We start from the raw sequence: 24,107 nt of genomic DNA, 5'->3' as shown, positions 1-24,107 counted from the left end.
AGCCTAGTGCCAGTTTCTGTTTTTCCTTGTTTTTGAGTTTTACAGAAAAAGAATATCAAACGAAGTCCAAACAGAATAAAACTTTCGCGATGATTTTTTTGGACCAGAAGACACCTAGAAGACTTGGGGAGGGGGTCAGAAGACTCATGAGGGGTCCACAAGCCTCAGGGGCGCGCCCTAGGGGGGCGTCCTAAGGGCTTGTCGGCCCCTCGGAAGTCTCCCAACCCTAATCTTTGCACTATACATTTCAAAAAATTCCCCCAACATCAGAAGCATCCACCAAAATACTTTTCTGTCGTCGCAAGCCTCTGTTCCCGTGAGATCCCATCTTGGGGCCTTTTCCGGCACCATGCCGGAGGGGGATTCGATCATGGAGGGCCTCTACATCAACCTTTATGCCCTTCCGATGAAGCGTGAGTAGTTTACCATAAACCTACGGGTCCATAGATGTAGCTAGATGGCTTCTTCTCTATCTTTATCTTCAATACAATGTTCTCCTCGATGTTCTTGGAGTTTCTATCTGATGTAATATTCTTTGTTTGTCGAGATCCGATGAATTGTGGATTTATGATCAGATTATCTATGAATATTATTTGAGTCTTCTTTGAGCTCTTTTATGCATGATTAAATATCTTTATATTTCTCTTTGAGTTATCGGTTTGGTTTGGCCAACTAGATTGATTTTCTTACAACAGGAGAGGTGCTTAGTTTTGGGTTCAATCTTGCGGCGTCCTCACCCAGTGACATAGTAGGGGTAGCGAGACATATATTGTATTGTTGCCATCAAGGATAAAAAGATGGGGTTTTCATCATATTGCTTGAGTTTATCCTTCTACATCAAGGCGTTACTTCGTTCTTATGAACTTAATACTCTGGATGTATGCTGGATAGCGGTCGATGTGCGGAGTAATGGTAGTAGATGCATGCAGGAGTCGGTCTACTTGTCACAAACGTGATGCCTATATTCATGATCATTGCCTTAGATATCGTCATAACTTTGAGCTTTTCTATCAATTGCTCAATAGTAATTTGTTTACCCACCGAATGTTTTCTTTCAAGAGAGAGGCCTCTAGTGAAACATATGGCCCCGGGTCTATTTTTCATCATATATTTTCAGATATCTAAACCAAAAAACCCCAAAATACCTTCCTGCAATTTATTTATATTTACTTTAGTTTGCTCTTTTATTTATCTTTTATACCTATCTCTATTAGATGTCACTCTTGTCCGTGACCGTGAAGGGATTGACAACCCCTCTTTTGCGTTGTGTGGAAGTGTTTGTTAGTTTGTGCACGTGCATAGATTAGAGACTTGCTTGTACCTCCTATTGGATTGATACCTTGGCTCTTATCTCTATTTTGCTGCATCACCCTTTCCTTTTCAAGGAAAAAAATCAACGCAAACTCAAGAAGTAGCATGCCGCCATTCGCTTCACAGAACGACGACCGAGGGGGGTGGGTGTGAAGTAGGGTTCCATTGGATCATGGGAGGAGGAGGAGGGTTATCGGAAATGACTTTTGGGCTTTAGCCCGCTAGTCTTTGGGCTAATTTTTTTGGATGGGAAGTTGGACGCTAACGCTGTTTTCTGCTAGAAATTTAGCGCTAAAAGGCTCTTGGTGACACTATTAGCGCACGATGACGCTCCAACGACAATCCAACCTATCATAGCTCAACACCTTCACTGGCTGCTATAGCGCCGCTATCTCACGCTATCTCGCGCCATTTAAAAGCTTGGTTATACCTGGCCAGGGCAGCTCGGGCCGGACGACCCGACCCGACCTGGCCTTGCCCATGGGCCGGGCCGAGCTTGTCGTATTTGCAATTTAAGAAAGAGGCCTAGTGGGCATTTTGACTGATGGACCAGGCTTAGGCCTGAAAACTTGGCACGACGGCCAGGCTGGGCCAGGCCTGGGCCTAGGTTTTCTGTTTCTGCCTTTGTTAGGCCCGGCCCGAGTTATGCCCACGTATACTCGGTTCCGTCCCCTCCGTACACCTCCTTGCCTGGATCCGAACCGGCCGCTATTCCCTCTACTCACTCCTCTCCGACGCCATCTCACTGACACCCGCTTGCGGCGACACCTTTACCCCACCCGTCAGTGGCATTTCCGCTCGGCGCAAAGCCCCCGTACTTATCCAGATTCGCCCCCACAGCCGCAGCTTTCCCACCCATCCCCATCTCCCCGCCGGCGCAGGCCCACCAGCGGCCGTCCCTCGCCGCAGCCAGTAGCCGCAGGAGTAGGTGCGGCCCCCCACCTCCCGTTCCCTTTCCCGAAAGGAAAACGCCCCTTCGCACGCGAGGTGTTCGACGGAGAGCCGCATAGGAGCAGGCAGGCGCAGCCCATGTCGAGCGCAGCCGCCAGATCGGAGTCGGGCGCTGGCCCGGCCACCGCTCATGAGCTAGCCATGCAGCAGCCACCGCAGCAGCAGGAGGTGGTCGCCGCCGCGGCTGAGGTGCAGGCGCCACCACCGGGATCAGTGGTGGTGGCCGCGGTTGAAGTGCCGGCGCCGGTGGTCGTGGCCACGGCTGAGGTGCCCGCACAGGTTCCCGGGGCGGTACTCACCATCGTGATCTCGAAGCCGGAGGAGGAGGAGGCGCGCGAGCAAAAGGGCGTCGCTCCGGCCTCTCTGCCCCCTCTGGAGGTCGGGGACGCCAGCGCCATGGTTGCCGTGGCGGCCGCGAAGGAGGCGGAGCTGGCGAGATCCGACAGCTTCGACGAGCAATGCAGGTATACTGTCGGTGGTGGGTCTCGTCCTTCTTCATGTGAAACGTCGGATGTTTCGTCTGATCCTGCTCAAATTGCGAACCAGGGAGGGAATAGGAAACGTTTGTGTGGTAGCTGCGTTAGATTTCGTACTGACCATTTCGTGGGCAAATTATCAGCGAGGGCTTGGCCGATGCCTTTGTGTAAGGAATATGGGGGGTTTGGGCTGCTCATCCTGCATGAAATCTGTGTCCGTAACCTGAGGGCGAAAGGAGGGCCTAGGTAATGTAAATTTGTACCACATATGACACAGACCCTGTGTGATGTGATTTTCATACAGACCCTGTGTGATGTGATTTTCATATGTGTTCCGTGGAGATTCTAGCACATGGATCATGCCAATTGGGTATGCTAATATCCTAGGTGAGATTCTAGCACACTGACATAGATTTCGTGCCAAGGGACACGATGCTAATTCCTTGTTTAGCCCTAATCTTGATCCTGGCTATAAACTTGGAATCTATGGGAGACAGGTTAAGCTTCTGAATGCAGTTGGGGTTTTATTTTATTCTTAAGAATCAGCCCAAATGATTGGTTTAATTGAAGTAACACAAAGTGATGGCAACTTTAGCTAATGGTTCAGTAGTTTAGCATTTACGATGTAAGATGATGTGCACCATTATCGGTGTATTTTTATTACCCCCTCTGTCCTCTGATCCATATTACTTGTCACTCATCTAGTAGTACAACTTTGTACTAAAGTTGTACTCCTTTTGTCCCAAAATAAGTGTCGCTGTGTTATGACCGGCATATACTACAGCCTAGGCAGTTAGGGGCCTGGCCCAGTTATCTTATCGTTATTAGGGGCTTAGCCCAGTTGTCGTATTTGGAGATTATATAAACTCATGTAAGGACTCTTTAAAGTTAAGCAGAAGCAATCATATTTGCTCGGCTTCCTGAAGGGAGCCGGGAGACCTAACCCTAGCCGCCGCGTCCTGCTCCCTCCCTCTCTCTCGCACACGTGACAACGGCGCCCCAGCACTGGCGACCTCGCCTTCCTCCTCGCCAAGCCCCCTTCCACCCCTACAACCTACGAGCTAGACCTGGTAGGATCCCAGATCCTATCAATCTGGTATCTGAGCTCTCAAGCTCGATCATGTCCGCGCCACCGCCCACCCCCTCCCTCCCGCTGCCGATCGCCTCTTCGTCGCCGATGACCACCGCGGCCAGCACGCCGTCCCTGATCGGACCGGTCTCCTCCACCGCCTGGACGCCACCCGCGCCCGCCCCCGTCGTGCTCACCCTGGAGGAGATGACGGCGGCGCTCCGGGACTTGACTCAGGCGGTCCAGGGCATATACTACAGCCCAGGCAGTTAGGGGCCTGGCCCAGTTATCTTATCGTTATTAGGGGCTTAGCCCAGTTATCGTATTTGGAGATTATGGGTGTGTTTGGTTCAGGAACCAACTGTCATGGAATGGAATGGTTCCATTCCAGAGGAACGGGTCCATTCCATTCCTGTGTTTGGTAGTAGTAAAAGAGAGGAACGGGTTGGTTCCGTTCCGGTGTTTGGTTGGAAGCACGGAATGAAAAATGAAATGACATAAAATTCAAAATTTTGGTAGCATTTCGTTTGTATTTTCAAGAAAGACAACACAACAATATATATTGACAAGCTGAAGATATGAATGACAGCACATATAACACAGTTTTCAACAAGGTGCACATAGTTGACAGCCATACATGTGTAGTTCACATACGAACTTCCCAAAAGCAACCAAAGTACAAGAGTCATACATGTCCAGTGCACATACTTCAGCCACACACGTCAAGTTCACATATGAAATCTCCAAAAGCCCGTAGGTGATTCGATCTCTTTCATGCATCGGCCCGTAGGTAATCCGTGGTCTTCTTTTCCTTATTATATCCCGAACAATGACCGCCATTGCAGCTAGTGCAACAGAAACAGCAGCTCCCCTAACCATTTTTTTTTTTGTTCACCTTCTTGACCATCTACAAGTGATGCATACAATCAAAAATATGGCTACCAATGATGCTTACATCAACATATATATTGCAAAGATACACTGGACAACATGTATCTTGATACACATTAGGAAAAGAGACTACTGATTTTAACAACATAAAGCAACAAAAGTGAATCAAGAACAACCGTGAGTCATCACAATAACCTCTCCATCTCTGTCTATCACTCTCGGCTGGGCATATCCATGAGCAGCAGGAGCATATACAAGGGGAAGGAATTGTGGTTTGTACCTTGAGATTGGGTTGTTCTGCTGGGCCTCTGCTGCCGCTGTCAACCCGCCGGAAGCCGCCGCCCCGCTGCTATTCCTCTGCAAGCCACAGAACCCGCAGATCCAGATCGAGCCCCCTGTTTTTTTGCAAATCGTGAGACGAAGGAGAGGAGTCAGCGGACAGAGAGGAAAGGAAGGAGGTGGCTGGCGGGGAAGGGATGGATTGGCCGGCGGGGAAGGGAGTAATCGGCCGATGCGGCTCAGATTGATGGAGGGGGAGAGAGGAGGGGGAGGCGGCGCACCTGGGAGTGAGAGGCGATAGGGCTGCGAGAGTGCGAGGGGGCGAGCGGTTCCGCGTGGTCCGGCCGTTTTCGAGGTCTCACCTCGTTCCGCATCTGGGCCGAATATTCGGTCCGCGGGAACGAGTTGGTGCCGCCCATATGTCCAACTGAACGCGAGAACGAGGCCTGGGAACGGGTCGGACCCATGCCATTCCAGTCCATAACCCCAACCAAACACACCCTATATAAACTCATGTAAGGACTCGTTTAAAGTTAAGCAGAAGCAATCATATTTGCTCGGCTTCCTGAAGGGAGCCGGGAGACCTAACCCTAGCCGCCGCGCCCAGCCACCTCTGAGATTCTCCAAGCTGGAGTTGGCGACCTACGACGGCACCGTCGACCCCCTGAATTGGCTCAACCAATGCGACCAATTTTTCAGGGGGCAGCGCACGCTCGCGTCCGACCGCACATGGATCGCCTCCTATCATCTACGAGGCGCCGCCCAGATGTGGTATTACGCCCTCGAGCAGGACGAGGGCGGCATGCCACCATGGGAGCGTTTCCACGATCTGTGCCTCTTGCGCTTCGGTCCGCCTATACGCGGGAGCCGTTTGACGGAGCTTGGGCACCTTCCGTTCCTCACCACAGTGCAAGACTTCGCTGACCGCTTCCAGGCACTGGTGTGCCACGCCCCCGGCGTTTTGGCTCGTCAGCAGGTTGAGCTCTTCGTCGGCGGCCTACCGGACCACATCCGCGTGGACGTGGAGATGCATGGGCCAGAGGACCTCCAGATGGCCATGTACTACGCCCGCGCTTTCGAGCGCCGCGCGGTGGCCATCCAGCAGGCATCACCGCCCTGGGCCGCTGGGCCGCCACCCTGGCCGGAAGTTTTCCCACACAGGGTCGGCCTGCTCAGGCTTTCGCGGCGCCCCTCGCCGCGACCGCGGCGCGCCCGTTCCGCCGGCTCACCCCAGCCGAGCAACTCGAGCGTCGCCGCCAAGGGTTGTGCTTCAACTGGGACTCTTCTACCTGGAGGCTGCGGACTACATCGAGGAGGACACCGCCGCCGCCGGGCTCGGTGACCTGCCCGCCCCAGCTGACGCGGAGGTGTTTGGCGCCCGTTGATCACCTCGAGGAGTTCCGCAAGCGCTTCCCCGCCTTCTAGCTCGAGGACGAGCTGTTTGTGTAGGCGGGGAGAGATGTTATGACCGGCATATACTACAGCCCAGGCAATTAGGGGCCTGGCCCAGTTATCTTATCATTATTAGGGGCTTAGCCCAGTTATCATATTTGGAGATTATATAAACTCATGTAAGGACTCTTTAAAGTTAAGCAGAAGCAATCATATTTGCTCGGCTTCCTGAAGGGATTCGGGGGACCTAACCCTAGCCGCCGCGTCCTGCTCCCTCCCTCTCTCTCGCACACATGACGACGGCGTCCCAGCGCCGGCGACCTCGCCTTCCTCCTCGCCAAGCCCCCTTCCACCCCTACAACCTACGAGCTAGACCTGGTAGGATCCCATATACTATCACGCTGATTTAGCACAAAGTTCGCAACAAGTAATATGGATCGGAGGGAGTAGTATAGACTAGGGAAGCATTATTGCATGCAGATGGCTTCAGTAAATTGATGTACCTTGTTTATTTCTTAGCTATCAAAAACTAAAAAGCTATCCAGCTGCTATATAGATGCTGGCTGTAGTTAAATTAATGTAAGGCAGCATGCTAATATTTGATACTCCCTCTTTCTCTCAAAACGTGCCACCAGAATATTTTCTCAGGCAGGGGCGCTGGAGAGAAGATTTTCACTGAAATACCCCCAAGCGCACCTCTGCACTGTCGTTACCAGCTACAACTCTCCAGCCACGCACGCCTCGACTACCGGCACCATGTGCACGTGCGCCTTGACCGCACCCACACGGCCACACCTGCCATAGTGGTCACCTCAACCGAGCCCACCAGCTCCGCCTCCGCCAATGCTGGCACAGTGCCCACAGCTGCTGAGTACATGCTAACCTCCGCCAAAACCGGCACCGCGCTCTCGGCCACCGGCTCTGCGACCATGTTAGAGTACGTAATGGGCCTAATAGTCTTAGAGTTAATTAGAGATAAGGGTCGCTTGCTTAGGGGTCAAGTAAGCCTTGCTTGGGAGTCAAGTAAACCTCTCTATATAAAGAGAGGAGATGTATCAATCTAATCAAGCAAGAATTAAGAAGGAAATCCCTTCCCTCTTGCCCGGCCGTGGGCAAAGAGGCCCTCGGCCGGCCCTCTTGCGCCCTCCTTCTAGCAGCGCCATAACAATTTGGTATCAGCTAGCTTTGGTTCGATCATGTCTTCACCGCCGCCAAGCCCGTCTCTTCCGCTGCCGGTCACCTTGTCGCCTCCGGCGACCACCACGATCGTCGCCCCGCTCCTGCCCGTGCCGGGATCCTCTTGCCCGCGCCGAGATCCTCTGTCGCGCCCGCCCCCGCCGTCCTCACCTGGGAGGTGTCCGGGGTGCTGCGGGACCTAACCCAGGCGGTCCAGGAGATCCACCTGTTCTTGGCCGGGTCCTACGGGCCGCACCCGGTTGCGCCGCCCATCGTCGCCCCCGCGCCGCAGTGGCCGCCGTGGCAGCTGCCGCACCAGGCGGCCTTCGCGCGCTCGCCAGGCCGCTGCAGCTGCCATCCATCGCCACCACCGCCCAGCCCTGGCTGCAGTGGCAGCCGCCGCTCCTGGCGGCCTCCGCCGCGCCCGGCGCTCCGACGCAGCAGCCGTTGCTGCTGCCCGGCGTGACAGGGCAGCAGCCGCTGCAGCTGTAGCAGCCACCGCCGGTCAGCTCCGCCTCCCAGTATGGGATGCCCTACGACGGGAGTGCGATGACCTCGTTCCCATCAGCGCCGCCGCCATCCCAGGGCGTCCACATCCAGCAGATCAAGTCCCTGTCGTCGCCATCACTGCTTCCGTCTTTTGGATCGCTACCCGCCACGTGTTGGCTGCGGTGAGACTGCAGGCTGCTGCGCGCGGCCTCCTAGCGCGTCGGCGTGTGCGGGAGATGCGTGGTCTGCATCTGTCGCTCCTCCAAGTTGCCCTTCGCTGCGCAAAGGACCTCGATCTCGTCCGTTGCGTCGGGGATCTTGGGCATGCGGTTTCCCCCACGGGCGGCTGGCATGTTGTTTTCCCCGCGGGCAGCGACCTCAAAGTCTGCGACATCGGCGGTTGGGGGGGGCGCACCCCTACTCACCATTCTCAATCGCAAGCCCTCCACTCTTCCCTGTGCGGTGCAGACCAACAGCTGCCCGGCGGGGAGAAGGCAGGGTGTCACCGACAGGAGCGCACCGCGTAGCACCACTGCTTTCCGCCGCCGACCGCCGCGAGGGCGCCTCTGCTGGTAGCTCTTGCGACCACTTCCAGGTGGCCGTACACATGCACTCCTTTGGTCTAGGTGGTGTCCATGGGATCCAGGTGGCTGTACACGTGCACATCGACGTGCGGATGGTGTCCACTTTTTGTTAAAGGGTCCAAAATAAAGCGTCTCAGTCCATTTTAGGTTGAGAATAATAAAACAAGCCGAGTTGTAAAAGGCTTGTTTTTAGGTGTTAGGTTTGTGTTGCGTCGAGTCATGGTTATAAGTTGGTTAGGCTGCAGCTCGAGGACAAGCTGCATGTCCAGGTGGGGTGTAGTGTTAGAGTACGTAATGGGCCTAATAGTCTTAAGGTTAATTAGAGATAAGGGTCGCTTGCTTAGGGGTCAAGTAAGCCTTGCTTGGGAGTCAAGTAAACCTCTCTATATAAAGAGAGAGATGTATCAATCTAATCAAGCAAGAATTAAGAAGGAAATCCCTTCCCTCTTGCCCGGCCGTGGGCAAAAAGGCCCCCGGCCGGCCCTCTTGCGCCCTCCTTCTAGCAGCGCCATAACAGACCACCCGTGCCAACACCTACATCCCCGCATTGGGCAGCAGATGCCTGATGTCTGCATATGCTTATGTGGTCAGCCAAACCATTAACCAAGCAAACGGTAGCGGTGGGCTGAGAGCAGCAGCACGGAGCAACATCTCGCACACATCGCACTGCATCGCCGTGCATGCCAGTGAGGGAGTCCCCATCTTCCATGTACTGCTGGCTGCTGGCGAAGGCCATGGCGTCTGAGCTCTCGTCTGTGTATGTGAGTTGTGCGAGTTGTTGTCGCCTCCTGCCATCTGGCCTGACGATGATGCCACCATTGGTTAAATGTGAAGAACGAAGTCTCCATGTGGATGAAGTGAGGGAGAGCTGCAGGCGGTCAGCCTTTTTTTCGTTGTGTGACGAGCAGGACAGGGTGAGGAAGTAAGGAAACCAGCATGATTTTTGGAGGAGAGAAGCGCATGCGCACTGTAACGGTTCGGCTATTTGCTCTTTCCCCGCAGGCGGCAGCTCCTGATAATAACTCCACACGTGTAGGAGGAAAAGTGAAAGTTTAGCACGTTTGTGAGGACTGCGCCACATAATACGGGATTTTTACTTTCAAAATTAACGCCATGTATTGAGGGACGGAGGGAGTAATCATTGTTAAGTATATATGTTGTGTTTGTCTTGTACAGGCCCAGGCCCATAGTTTAGAGTGAGGCCCAGGCCCATGTTACTTACTTACTTACGAAGCCTTTGATCCCAAACAAGTTGGGGTAGGCTAGATATGAAACCCTTTCACGAGGACTTCCCAGGAGGTCACCCATCCTAGTACTACTCTCGCCCAAATGGGTTTCATACCCAAAAGACTGGCTAGTTTTTACGTTGGCTCGCCAAGCCTATCACAACCCTTAGATATGAAACTCTTTCACAAGGACTTCCCAGGAGGTCACCCATCCTAGTACTACTCTCGCTCAAATCGGTTTCATACCTATGGGACTGGCTAGTTTTTACGTTGGCTCGCCAAGCCTATCACAACCCTCCTCCTTTACCCGAGGCCCAGGCCCATGTAACCTTGTATATCTCTCTCTCGTCCTCAATACAGAAAACTGTTCGGTCATTCTCTCTTCTTCACGTTTTCTAACATGGTATCAGACCAGGACCAAACCCTAGTCCCTCTTCCAGCCGCCACCCATGAAATCGCCGCCGGTGAGGTGATTCAGGCGGATCTGTCTGGTGAGGAGACATCCACATCGCTGCCCCATCCCATCTTCGTCATCAACCTGTAGGAGCTGCTCTCCAGCAGCTCCTCTGTGTGTCCTCACAGCTACTCTGTGAGAATACTTCCCCTGCTCTCCAGCAGCCATCTCCAGCAAGCTCTTGGTGCCTTCCCTGCTCTACAGCAAGCTCCAGGCGTTCCCCCTCCTATCTAGCAAGATCCAGCAAGCTCCTCCTTCTATCCAGTGAGATCCAGCAAGCAGCAGCCAGCCTAGTGGGTTGCTGCTCCTGTTTGTGGCTGTCTGCTGCTCATCTCTTGTTGCTGCCTGCAGCTGCTATCAAATTGGGTGTTTCCATTTGCTGGCCGCTCACCACTATGGCAAGAAATGATTTCGGATTTGGTTCTTTGATCATAGATATCAAGCTTGATGGTTCAAACTACAGGGAATGGGCATTTTCTGCTCGGACTGTCTTGAGGACGGCTGGTTTTGTTTCTCATCTGACAGATGATCCACCTAGTCCAAATGATGATGCAGCAAGGAAGTCTTGGCAAAAGATCGATGATCGTGTGATGGGAGTTTTAATTCTGGGTGTTGAACCCTCACTCCGAATGAGTCTTGAGCATCACACTTCAGCTAAAGAGATATGGAAGTACTTTGAGCAGCGCTACCTTCAGCCCAGCAGTGCACTTCATTTCTCCTTGTTGCAGAATTTACACAACACTCGGCAGCCAGAAGACATGTCCATAGAAGAGTACTATGGAGCTTTCACTCGCATCACTGGGCAGCTAGGTTTCATGGTTCCAAAGGGTAATTCTGGTTGTGAGTCATGTGCAGCGAAGGAAAAGTACGACCATCAGACTCTCATGTTTCAGTTTGTGATGGGTCTCAAGCCAGACTTTGAGAACATTCGCACTCAATTGCTTGGTCGTACGACTCCTCCCACCTTGACAGAGGCACTTGCTAGCTTGATCGCTGAGGAGACTCGTCTCCGTTCTCTTGGGACTACTTCTGCGCAGACTCTACACACTAGTGTTCTGGCTTTTCCTCAGCGGCCAGGTGCCTCCAAGGCCACACCTTCAGCTGTCATCTGCTCGTTCTGCAAGAAGGCAGGACACCATAGAGATGGTTGTTTCAAGCTTCATCCAGAGCTGTTAGCTGAGTTTCAGGCTAGACGAGCCCTCAATCAGCAGCGTCGTGAACCCCAGGCTCCTTATCAACAGCAAGCGAGGGGTGCTTCTGCATCTGTTCTCTCTCAGCCCGCCGTTGCTGCAACCCAGCCTTGGGTTCTGGACTCTGGAGCTTCTTTCCATGTGACCTCTGATCGCTCTCAGCTTGTGTCTTGCCAGCCAGTGCGGGATGGTGCCTCTGTTCAGACTGCTGATGGTACACCTTGTTCTATTACTCATCAGGGTTCTCTTTGCACATCCAAGTTTTCTGTTCCTGCCATCTCCTTTGCTCCAGAGCTGTCCATGAATCTTATGTCTGTTGGCCAGCTTGCTGATATGAACTACTTTGTTGGTTTTGATGACTCATTTTGTTATGTGCAGGACCGTCAGAGCAAGAGGGTCATTGGAACTGGCCATCGCCGTAGAGGATCCACATCCCTCTACATCCTTGACACCTTACACCTTCCTTCAGCTTCCACCACATCCGCGTTCCGGATGGTTGCATCAACATCAAGATCCACTTCGTCGTTTTCTTTTGCCCAGTGGCACCATCGCTTAGGTCACTTGTGTGGTTCTCGTTTATCTACCCTTGTTCGACAAGGTGTTTTGGGTCATGTTTCCATAGATGCTGGTTTTCACTGTAAGGGTTGTAAGCTAGGGAAACAAATACAGCTTCCATACTCTTCCAGCACTACTCATTCTAGCCATCCTTTTGATTTAGTGCACTCTGATGTATGGGGTCCTTCCCCCTTTGTTTCAAAAGGTGGCCACAAACATTATGTCATATTTGTTGATGATCACTCTCGACATACTTGGGTCTATTTTATGAAGCATCGTTCTGAGTTGTTTACTATATATAAGGCTTTTGTACATATGGTCCATACTCAGTTTGCCAGTGCTGTTCGTGTTTTTCGTTCTGACTCCGGGGGGGAGTATCTATTTACTGCTTTTCGCGAGTTTCTCTCATCTGAGGGTACTCTCCCTCAGCTTTCATGCCCTGGTGCCCATGCTCAGAATGGCGTTGCTGAGCGTAAGCATCGCCATATTGTTGAGACAGCTCGTACCCTTCTGATTTCTTCCTTTGTCCCCACTCATTTTTGGGGTGAAGCTATCTCAACTGCTGTTTATCTTATCAATCTCCAACCTTCTACTCGCCTTGAGGGCAAGTGTCCTGGTGAGGTTTTGTTTGGTTCTCCTCCCACGTATGACCACCTCCGTGTCTTTGGTTGTACTTGTTATGTTCTTTTAGCACCTCGTGAGCGTACCAAGTTGACTGCTCAGTCTGCTGAGTGTGTCTTCCCTGGATATAGTCTTGAACATAAGGGCTACCGTTGCTATGATTCTTCTGCTCGCCGCATTCGCTTTTCTCGCGATGTCACTTTTGTTGAGGATCAACCCTTCTTCTATTCCCCTTCCACTAAACCATCATCCTCAACTTCTTTAGAGTCTACCTCGTTTCTTTCACTTCCACCTATCTTTTTAGATGAGTCCATAGCTGAACAACCTTCCTCTGTCCTAACATCAGAACCATCTCCACCACATGTTTCATCTCCTTCCTCACCAGCTCCTTTCTCTCTTCCACTAGCTCCACCTCTAGATAGTCTTCCTTTCCATTACACTCGTCGTTATTCTACTCCTCCAGCCAGTACTTTCCATTACACTTGTCGTTCTAAAGTTCCATGTGACACGCAGTCATCCATGCCTTTGTCTTCTACTCCTCCAGCCAGTACTACTGATCCTTGCACTGACGGCTCTTCTTTAGCAACGCGATACAAGGACTTGTATGCAGGGGTTGTTTCTGAGCCTAGTACCTATCAGGAGGCAGTTGTGTCACCTGAGTGGCAACTGGCTATGTCTGAGGAGCTTGCAGCCTTAGAGCGTACTGGTACATGGGATTTGGTACCATTACCTCCTCGTTCAGTCCCTATCACTTGCAAATGGGTGTATAAGGTTAAAACCAAGTCAAATGGTTCTGTGGAACGCTACAAGGCTCGCTGTCAGGCCCAAGATTGGAAATCAAGCACAAGATTGGAGAAAAGAGAACAAGAATAGGAAGAACACGAAGAAACTCGAGTATACTGTGTATATGTAGGAATATATTGATATATGATATACAGTATAAACCAATATTTGACAGAATGATTCAATGATACAATCCATCCGGCTACAGGTCCTTATATAGGCTAAGGGATTACAAAAAGTAACTTAGAAGCAAAGGAAAAATAATAATAGCAAAAGGGGGAACCACTGACAGCCGTAGATCTTATCTCATCTTAGCCATCCAAACCTCTCACTTATCCTCTACCCCTAATACCTGACATTCCACCCCTCTTGAAATCACACTTGTCCCCAAGTATGTTCATCCTGAGCTGAGCTTTACATCCAAAGGTTGACTTAGGGAGGCATAAATGAGATGATCCAAATCATAGAGGAGCAGCACCTATCAAGTTGTTTGAGCTTTTGAATCTTCTTTTGTGTAAGTGGAGCATAGCATTCCCAGGCTTGCATTGCTACGGGGAAACGGCTATAGTACGGACCTTTGACAGTAACAACAATGATCTTGAGCTCTTGTCTAGAAACCGTAATAAGCTTGGATTCTTGTTGTGCTGGTTCAATAGAAGTGGACGTATTATTGGCTCGGCAACTTGACATGAACTGAAATCTGTACTCCACAACTTCACCATTAAAATCCACAAGAAATAATGAAATTTTGCAGCACCAATTTATGGTAGGAAGATCCTTTATCCGGCTGCACTCAAGGGTGGTTTGACAAATTCCCGGGTCCCATTGTAAAGTTGGTTTCATCCAGTATAAGAATATGCATGAACCCCATTGCACTTGTGGAGAAATAATTATACTAAAGCTCCATTCCAAAATTTTCTCAAGCAAAACTTGCTCTTGTTCAAGTAACTCAAATGCAACAATTCTCTTAGCTGACAAGTTTGATTGCTGTGGTGCTTGACTTATAGCAGCAACCATTATCAGTATCATACTAATTGTCTCCATTGAGATTTGATCAGTAGGCCATTTGGGAAACACTCGTTGCTTAAGATGGAAAAGATCTCTATGAGCTTGACAATATTGGTATGAGAAAGTGATGCCCAACATGTCTAGGAGAGATATGGGAATCAACATCTGCACTCGACAGTTAGCTCTCAGATTCCTGTTCACAGATCTTGTACAAATGTTGACCAATGGGTACAAGCAATCGACCGACAAATTAGGCAATGGTGAGACATCCGACTGTGGTATCTTATTCTCTGTGCTACACCAGGCCATTTGAGTGATCACTGTGCTGCTGATCATTTTAGAAATAACCCGTCCCATGGTTCCAACCAGTAGCATAACAGGAAATTGCATTGATTTCTCATTTTCTCCTGGATCCCATGGAAAAAACAGCTTGGCCTGAGGTGTAGTATACGGCAGCAACAACATTTCATTAGTGATCTCACTCCGTGTAGTATCCTCACTTCTTACTATAATACCTGGGTCCCAAGTACATTCGAGAGTAAAAATAGAACTAGCTTCTTCATAAGGATTGAGCCACCCTTTGGTACCAGTCATAGTTATCTTCTGCCTCATGTTGTGTTCTTCAGTTATCTTTCCTGTAGCAGCTAGCAAGGATGAAAGACAATTTGCATATGCCCTGAGCTTTCTCAACCAACAGCTTGTACTAACAGTTGAGTGGACACTAGGGTCCCATGGGAAAACAAGATCTGAACATATTTGCTGATGTTGCTCCCGCATGCCCTTGTTGATTGTCTCATCGAATACCTTATGAACTGGAGATTTGGCTCTGCGGTCAATGCAAACATAACTTGCACAGCTGTTGAATCCCTGCACCTTCCTCATGGTACACAGAGACAATGTATTGATCATCACCAACAGCGATGATTCCTTCTTGTGGTTGTCTTTGTCAGTGTGCTCTTCCACGAAAATGGCACTTGTCGCCACGGACTCCATCGGGACAACAATGGCATTCTGTGTCGCTGACCTGAGAGTGCCAATTGGGTCGGTGGCAGCCACATCAACGGTGGCGGGGGTGGTGGTGGAGGTGTTGATGTTCGTTTCCCACCTCGCCTCTGTTAGACTCATATCGCTGTCCAGGCATTCAATCAAACAGTTGGTGGGCGTCATGGGTGGCATGGTGATTTCAACAGCAGAACAGCCAATGGGAGCAGAAGTGACGAAGGCGTTGACTACAGCAGGGGATCGGCTCAGAGGTGCAGTGGTGACGAGGTCAGCGGTGGCGGCGGTGGTGATGACTACAGCAGGTGGTTCGCTCGGAGGCGCGGTGATGGAGGTCAAACCACTGCTCAAGCAGTCAGTCGAACAGTTGGTGGGCGTGGTGGTTCCGGCTGTAGCTGCTGCAGTAGAAGCACTGATCGGGGGAGAGGTGGTGAGGGCAGCCGTGGTGTCTGATGCTGCAGCAGGAAGGCGGCTCAGAGGCGTGATGATGATGCGGGCAGCAGTGGCGGTGGAGATGGCGGTGGTGGTCGTGACTGCAGGCACGCAAATCGGGGCGGGTGTGGTGGTGAACGCCGCGGGGGTAATGCTCGGAGGAGCGTTGCAGACGGCAACAGCACGGGCAGCGGCACTGACGGCGGCCTGGCGGCCTGGGCGGCGGCCATGGCTGCAGCATGGGTGGCAACCAAGGCGGTCCACGCAGGAGAATCCCCTGCCAAAACACCGATCGATGAAGAACGGGGTGGAGCAGCTGCAGTGGCCGCGGAGGTCGGGGTTGCCCATGATTTGTGTGCGTAAGCCATGGGGGTGGGAACTGGGTTGGGGATTTTAGAGGGGCAAGCACGAACCCTAGCAAAATTTCACCCAAATCAAGTCGATTCCGAGGAAGGACCTGTCTCTGAATACCATTTGTCAGGCCCCAGACGGGTCTGACATGGATTCAAGGTGGAAATCGAGCACAAGATTGGAGAAAAGAGAACAAGAATAGGAAGAACACGAAGAAACTCGAGTATACTGTGTATATGTAGGAATATATTGATATATGATATACAGTATAAACCAATATTTGACAGAATGATTCAATGATACAATCCATCCGGCTACAGGTCCTTATATAGGCTAAGGGATTACAAAAAGTAACTTAGAAGCAAAGGAAAAATAATAATAGCAAAAGGGGGAACCACTGACAGCCGTAGATCTTATCTCATCTTAGCCATCCAAACCTCTCACTTTCCCTAATACCTGACACTCGCCTTGTTGCAAGAGGTTTTCAGCAGTCTCATGGAAAAGATTATGATGAGACGTTTGCTCCTGTTGCTCACATGACTTCAGTTCGAACTCTAATTGCTGTGGCTGCTACTCGGTCATGGAAAATTTACCACATGGATGTGAAGAATGCCTTCCTTCATGGTGATTTACATGAGGAGGTTTATATGCAGCCACCTCCAGGTATCAAGGTTCCATTAGGTCATGTTTGTCGTCTTTGAAAGGCTCTTTATGGGCTTAAGCAAGCCCCTCGTGCCTGGTTTGAGCGGTTCAGTTCTGTGATTCAAGCTGCCGGTTTTTCTCCTAGCGAACATGACCCTGCACTCTTCATTCATACATCTAATCATGGCCGTACATTGCTTCTACTTTATGTAGATGACATGTTGATCACTGGAGATGATGTTGTTGGGTATATTGATTTTGTTAAGAAAAAATTGAGTGAACAATTCAAGATGTCAGATTTGGGGTCTCTCAGCTATTTTCTCGGGATTGAGGTTGAGCACACCGATGATGGTTACTATATCTCTCCCAGCAAAAGTACACTCAGGATTTGATTCTTCGCTCAGGTCTCACTGACACGCGCATTGCTGCTACACCTATGGAGCTTCATCTGCAGTTGCGTCCTACTGATGGCACTCCTCTTGAGGATCCCTCTCGCTACCGTCACATTGTCGGCAGTGTAGTGTACCTCACAGTGACCAGACCTGACATCGCACATGCAGTCCATATTCTCAGTCAATTTGTCTGTGCTCCCACCTCAGTTCATCATGGTCACCTATTCCGAGTCCTTAGGTATTTAAGGGGAACTACATCTCGCCGCTTGTTCTATGCTAATTCCAGTCAGCTCCAGCTTCATGCTTACTCTGATTCCACTTGGGCGAGTGATCCTATTGATCGTCGCTCGGTCACTGGCTATTGCATATTTCTTGGTACATCTCTCATTGCATGGAAATCAAAGAAGCAAACTGCCGTGTCTCGCTCCAGCGCCGAGGCAGAGCTTAGGGCTCTCTCTACTACTACAGCAGAGATTGTATGGCTTCGCTGGCTATTGGATGATCTTGGTGTCTTATGTCATACACCAACACCTCTTCTTTGTGACAGCACTGCTGCTATTCAGATTGCTAATGACCCAGTCAAGCATGAGTTGACCAAACACATTGGTGTGGATGCATTTTTCACTTGATCTCATTGTCAACAATCCACTGTTAAGCTACAATATGTCCCATCAGAGCTTCAAGTCGCAGATTTCTTCACCAAGGCACAAACTAGAGATCAGCATAGGTTTCACACTCTCAAACTTGGTGTATCAGATGCTCCTGACCAACCTTAAGTTTGAAGGATGGGTGTTAAGTATATATGTTGTGTTTGTCTTGTACAGGCCCAGGCCCATAGTTCAGAGTGAGGCCCAGGCCCATGTAACCTTGTATATCTCTCTCTCGTCCTCAATACAGAAAACTGTTTGGTCATTCTCTCTTCTTCACGTTTTCTAACAATCATCACTAGAGTTATGCTGACTAGTTAAAAATTACTGTACCAACTCTGGTGTACTGAAATTGTTCATTCATAGGCCTTTCTTTGTTAACAGGAAATTGCCCACTCATAGGTCCTCCTAAAAGACTCGAAAATATAACATTTGCTGTTACTTGTTTACTGCTGTTTACCGGTAGCCATTACCTTATGATGCACTGATGTTTGATGGGCATGTTTTTAATTTCCTCCAGTTACAGTTAAAGTTCAGACGCAACCAGGAGAGGCAATGTTTTGGTTGTTTGCAGTGTCACATTCGTTTCAACCTGTTGTGCCTTACAGTATTAAGCCACTCTGGTTCTTGATGTTAAAGTCATAACTATCTAAGGGAACCCTACATTGTGATCGTTATGTTGTGATCCTTTTGTGATTTTATTGTCTTATTCTGGTTCCTTATGTTCCATTTGCCTGAAATCTTCATGTTTTACTTTCTTACAAGCTTAACTGTTTCCTGTGAGGCAGCTACTATGAGTGATAGCATCTAGCATTGCTTGGGGAGTTGTGCTTTAGCCATTGGTTATGGTCATTGGTACTCCCTCTGTTCTGGTGCATAAGGCATGCACGTAGTTCTAGGCTGTCAAATTAACTAGCTAAATATGTAAATAAAAAAAAATCTAGAAACTACATTCGCATACGAGTCCAGTGATATGCTTTTGATGACATGTAACACATTTTTGATTAGTCAAATCGGCGACCTAGAACTACGCGCGCGCCCTATGCACTGAGAGGGAGGGAGTATGATAGAATCATTACACAGTGCGTTGGTGACGAAACTATTATCTCTCAAACTGGTAATATAGGTCTGATTTCTTGAATGTTGTAAAAGTTAACGGATAGCCATGCCAGCATCAGCTTGGTTTATAATTGGTTCCAACCGGTAGACATTTCAGTGCCACCCGGTTACATGGGTCGCCTTTTCCTTGTAAGCAATGTGTGTCCCTTGTGAAATTGTTCACTCGTACATGCCCTTCTTTATTAACAGAAAATTGCTCACTCATAGGCCCTCCTTAAAAGACCCTAAAATATAACATTTCCTGTTACTTGTTTGCTGCTGTTTACCTTTTTTATTAACTTTTTTGGAGGTTTAAGTAACATGTGATACTTCAACGCAGAGTTTGTCAGCAAAAGTCGGAAGAACCTTTGGTAGACCTTGGATGCAGATGTCGTGGTGATCTTTCAAAAGCTCACCGCACATGTATTGATGTCTGGTTCCGTACTAGAGGTTCAAACAAGTGTGAGATATGCCAGTAAGTCCTCCTCTCAAATGGATTTTGGCTGTTGCTAACTATTTTGATTTACACAAGTTCTTTCTTTCACAGGCAAGTTGCTGTCAATATACCTCCTCCAGAGACACAAGCAAGTGTAAGTCTTCCATTTTTGGCCTTATATCATTTTCAAGATGCGTTTAGAAAATCTATAGTGGATGGTTCTGATGTTTGAAGAATATATTGCATTATATATATCATCTTCTATTGACTGCATGTTCCAGTATCTCCATATTACAGTTAAATAACTCGGGACCCCCTGAAATTGTAGGCTGCAAAAAATTAATCAAATTCCTCTTTCTGGTAGTGAAAATTTACTTGTTTTCATTGAGCAGACAAGTTATTGGGTTTGGAGGGTTGATTCAGCTTATGGAAGGGGCCGAGGAGGACGTGAAAGGGTATTTTATGACTGTGGATAAGGAAAAAAAAGAAACAAATACACTGATATGACTATCTGGCTTGAGAAATGGATTACTAATTAAATCATCATGTGCAAGTCTTCAACTCTGCAGAACTTGTACAATTTTTTCTGCTTCATATTTGACGCCTGTTCTGTGTGTATGCAGGGATGGTTTAGCCCACTCTGGGTTGCATTTGCAATTCTGATTGGTGGTCTATTATTGGATGTGCTGATATCTGTTTCTCTTGGTGTTTCCGCACTTCCTGTGAACATAATAATTGGTATGGAATAGTATTTTGGTGTACCAGATCCAAATATTCCTTTATGTTCTGTAACCACTTGTCTCTGTGTTCTGTTATCACTTGCCTTTCGTTGATTTTGAAAGTGTGGAAACTGACATTTAAGAAGGATTAGTTTTATATCAAGTTTGTTCTGTGGCAACGTAGGAATGACCAAATGAGTATTGATATTTCTTTGCGAAACAACTATCACAACTCCCAGTCTGAGATTATATGCCACTAAGTTTGTGTCCCAGCAACACTTAGTCCCTGACTCCCTGTTAAAGCAATATAATAACTAGTCAATAGGAGCAATATTGTGAGGTTGTCCATGGATATTGAACCACATGTCCACACCTGATGTTATGTTCAAAGAATGTCAGACCAATTATTTGATTATGTGTGCTTCTATTAATCTGATGCCTTAGGGTCTTCACAAGTGAGATAGAGATAGATGCAGACGGGGTAAATCTAAATACAAATGAAGCTAAAGTTTTAAAGCCGTCGTTGTATGCCGTTATACTGACGATATAATGCTATGGCGCCCCTCTAGGATGAGTCGTCTGCACTCGCAATAGATTCTGCCTGTGGTGTCCGCCATATGGTAATGGCGTCAATTTGGTGAGGCACTCGGCGCCTTAAAGAGGAGAGGGGGGGGGGGGGGGGGGGGGGGGAGATGGAATTGGGTAAAGCCATGGTGTGCCAGCGTCTCTACCAGCCACCCTCTGCGTTACCGAGCTCTGGTGTCTCTAGGCGCGGCCATTGTGTCGCCGCTACACCTACCTACATTTCCTCTCTGCTAGGCATGCCTTATCCGCTCCTCCAGCTTCTTTTCCTCACTACTATGTTCTGCATGCTGGGAGTCGTCACCTCTATCAGCAGAAAGTATGCCGCCTCTACCTCCATGCCCAGCTTGTCCTCACTGTTCTGTTGGCCAGATTGAGCCCTGAATGTCACCACCCCTAAGCTGCTCTGCTCCTACTAATGTACTGTACTTATGTTTGTTCTCTCTCTCCCCTCTGTTCACTTATTATAGTTAGATAACAACAGTTTAGTATGACATTGATCATTATTTAGTGGCTGCTGCCTGCTAGTGACATGCTTTGTTGCTTATGTTCCAAAAGAGGCAAGAGAATGTGGGGAACAAAGCCTTGGACCCTCATATTTAATTCTCAGATTTACTGTTTTTGCCATTGCTATGTCGTGGAATGTGGACTTAATTTGATCTAGTTTGCTGTCTTGCAAAGTTAGGTTTGTGCCTATGAAATATTGATTTAATTTGCTGACATATAAGTTAGGCTATGCCTATGAAGTCGCCTCACCATACGCCATATGCTTTATAAAATTATGAAGGGGGTCGGCTGCCACAACACACATTACACATTTAATTGAATGAAGCGCAGAAGGACTGGTGCATAGATATTATTGCAAATATTCATTCTCATTTTTCTAGGAGTAGCGAATTGTATGAATTCATGTAGCTAATAAACCAATTGGAAAATGCTGTTAGCAAGAAATCGTATCCATGATCTTTAATTAAAATAAGAAAACCAGATAATGTGTCATTCGGAACTAGAACTCACTTCCGTGGGCATTCAATTTGATTGTACTTGTAGGCTACTTTATTAATATGTTTGTTATACTTCAGGTTGGTTTATTCTGTCAATGTTGGTGCATACACTTGTTTATTGGTTCACTTACAGGAGGTACCACACATAGGATGTTTCATTGACTTGACTAGTTGTTTTCAGGTGTTCTGGTGGTTCTCGGCTTGGGCACCGCCCTTCGACTAGCTCTCGAGTGCTGCCAGGAGTTTGGCTCGAGGAGAAGCATGCCAAGGATGGAAAACATGGCACCCAGTGGGTACCACCCCGGAGTATAGCTTAGGTCTGTAAATAGTGTAGAGGTCAATGTTTGGATTCTCCTTTTGACAGCTGGTAGTTCTTACACACTGCTCCATGAAAACAAGCTCAAATTCAAAGCCTGCTGATTACAATCAAATCACGCCCTTCCGATGTAAATATGCAGCCCTGATATTTATCTTTCTTGACGTGTTTGTTCTGACGCTATTAGAGAGAGCTGCCTGTCCCAGATCTCTTGGTTAAACCTTGCTCAAGATTTCTGGTCTAGCCCTACCTGGGGGCCAAGATTGGCATTAACGGGTGTGTGTGTTTGTAAAGGGCTGAAAGCCACTTGTGGCTATCTATGGAATGCATGCAGAAACCTTTGTTGTGCTTTCACATTCAAATGTCCTAACTGAAGATGTTGTACGCTGCGGAGAAATCCAAATCCATGAGAAAAGTGCAGGATAGAACGTTTGCAAAGATTTAAATGGTTCAGACTATAATCCGTTTAAAACTCCATTGGAACGATGCATGTTCATGGCAATATGAGGAAAACAAAGTAACACGCATTGTATTGAACTTTTTAGAGAACTAGATGATACCCTGCACGTTGTTGTGGAAAATTATTGCAATATATTTGTTGGGTTTAGTTTTATAGAACATATATTTTTTATTAATGATATGAGGAATAAATATATATGCACCCCAAAGAAAAAGGAATAAATATATATGGTTTATTGTACTCTCTCGGTCCTAAAATAAGTGACTCAACTTTGTACTAGTTTTAGTACAAAGTTAATACAAACTTGAGTCACTTATTTTGAAATGAAGGGAGTATTAATTATGGACCTCAATAATGTACTGACATTTGGAGCTCCCCTGAGCAAACTATTCTCTTTTGAGCAATCGCAACCTGGGAGTGTTCCCTTAGAGCATCTATAGCCAGGCGTTTGAAACCGGCATCAAATGTCCTGGCAGACCGCTCGGTCACAAACCGGTCAAGAAAATTGAACCCATCTAGGTGTCTTAAACCGGCCACAAATATCCGAGTTATCCAGGGCCATTCATATTCAGCCCAAATGTAGGATGGATATAGGGCGGCGCGGGTGTGTCCTTCACGTCAGCACGACCCATCGCCGACCTCACTTCGTCCCCACAAAATCCCCAATCCAAAACTCTAACTCACTTCACTTGCCGCTCGCTCTGTCTCTTCTTCTCCCCTCCTCCGATCCAATTCGACGACTCCGGTGAGCATGTAGAGCGACAACAACCGCTCTAACTCCGACCTCGATATCGATGAGGAGCTGACCCTCCACATTACGTTGGAGCGATCGAATGTGGATATGGGGGCAGTTCCGGATCTGCCCCATCGTTGGTCCCCTACCGGCGCAGCTCGGACACCGGAGCCGGCCCCTCCCGGCTTACTCGCAGCTCTGCAATGGCTGCGCAGTTCGTGCGGCCCCTTCATCGTCCACCTCCCCCGTTGGCCACTGCTTTGTAAGGGCAGCGGTGGGTGCTAGTGCCTGCTCCGCCGGCCCTGTGGATGCACACACTAGACTTGGAGGCGCATGCCACCCTCCGCGGGAGGCAGTGGGCAAAGAAGAGGGATGTGGCCGAGCAGTCCTTTCGCCGCCGCCGTGGGTTGCCAGGAGTGCCCGACGAGGAGGAGCGGCTCCTCGCTTGGGTCAACCGCCGCTCGCTTACGACGGCGGAGATGGATGCTCACCGGTTCCGGAGAAAGAATGCTAAGGCGCTCCGACTAGCCATTGAGTAGTCGGAGGGCGAGGCGGCAGAGGCAGCGGCGGAGGCGGCTCGGGTGGCCAAGCTCAAGCGACAGCAAGACCGGGCCATCCGGCGTATGAAGGGGCTCACCGTCATCTCTGATTCCTCCTCGAACGACGACAACCGCCATGGCCCGGCTCCGACGATCCACCACCTTTGGCAAACACCTACAGTTGCGGCGGTGACCAGGAGGGCAAAGGACCGGCGAGGAAGTGGTGAAAATGCTCCTCCTCCGTTTACTATTATTGTTTTTAGATGTTTTGGTTTAGAATCTGTCCGGCGATGAACTCTGGT

At 49.1% G+C, this 24,107-nt stretch overlaps 1 protein-coding gene across 2 annotated transcripts; it reads left to right on the top strand.

Moving 5' to 3' along the window:
- The first annotated feature begins 2,062 nt into the window (after positions 1-2,062).
- LOC123121597 (uncharacterized) lies at positions 2,063-22,259 on the top strand. Of its 2 annotated transcripts, XM_044541618.1 has the most exons (6): positions 2,065-2,726; positions 19,357-19,491; positions 19,564-19,606; positions 19,845-19,907; positions 20,076-20,190; positions 21,939-22,259. In XM_044541618.1, exons 1-6 carry the CDS (start codon positions 2,341-2,343, stop codon positions 22,067-22,069), a joined length of 873 nt encoding a protein of 290 aa, XP_044397553.1. In that variant the 5' UTR covers positions 2,065-2,340; the 3' UTR covers positions 22,070-22,259. The 2 variants fall into 2 exon arrangements, with proteins under 2 accessions (XP_044397561.1, XP_044397553.1); XM_044541626.1 differs by lacking the exon at positions 19,845-19,907 and having other exon boundaries at positions 2,063-2,726.
- The last annotated feature ends 1,848 nt before the right edge of the window (positions 22,260-24,107 follow it).

Source organism: Triticum aestivum, chromosome 1B, assembly GCF_018294505.1.
Source record: "Triticum aestivum cultivar Chinese Spring chromosome 1B, IWGSC CS RefSeq v2.1, whole genome shotgun sequence".
Lineage (NCBI taxonomy): Eukaryota > Viridiplantae > Streptophyta > Magnoliopsida > Poales > Poaceae > Triticum > Triticum aestivum.
Note: the sequence above shows the minus strand (reverse complement) of the source record. Positions and strands in the feature narration are given on the sequence as shown.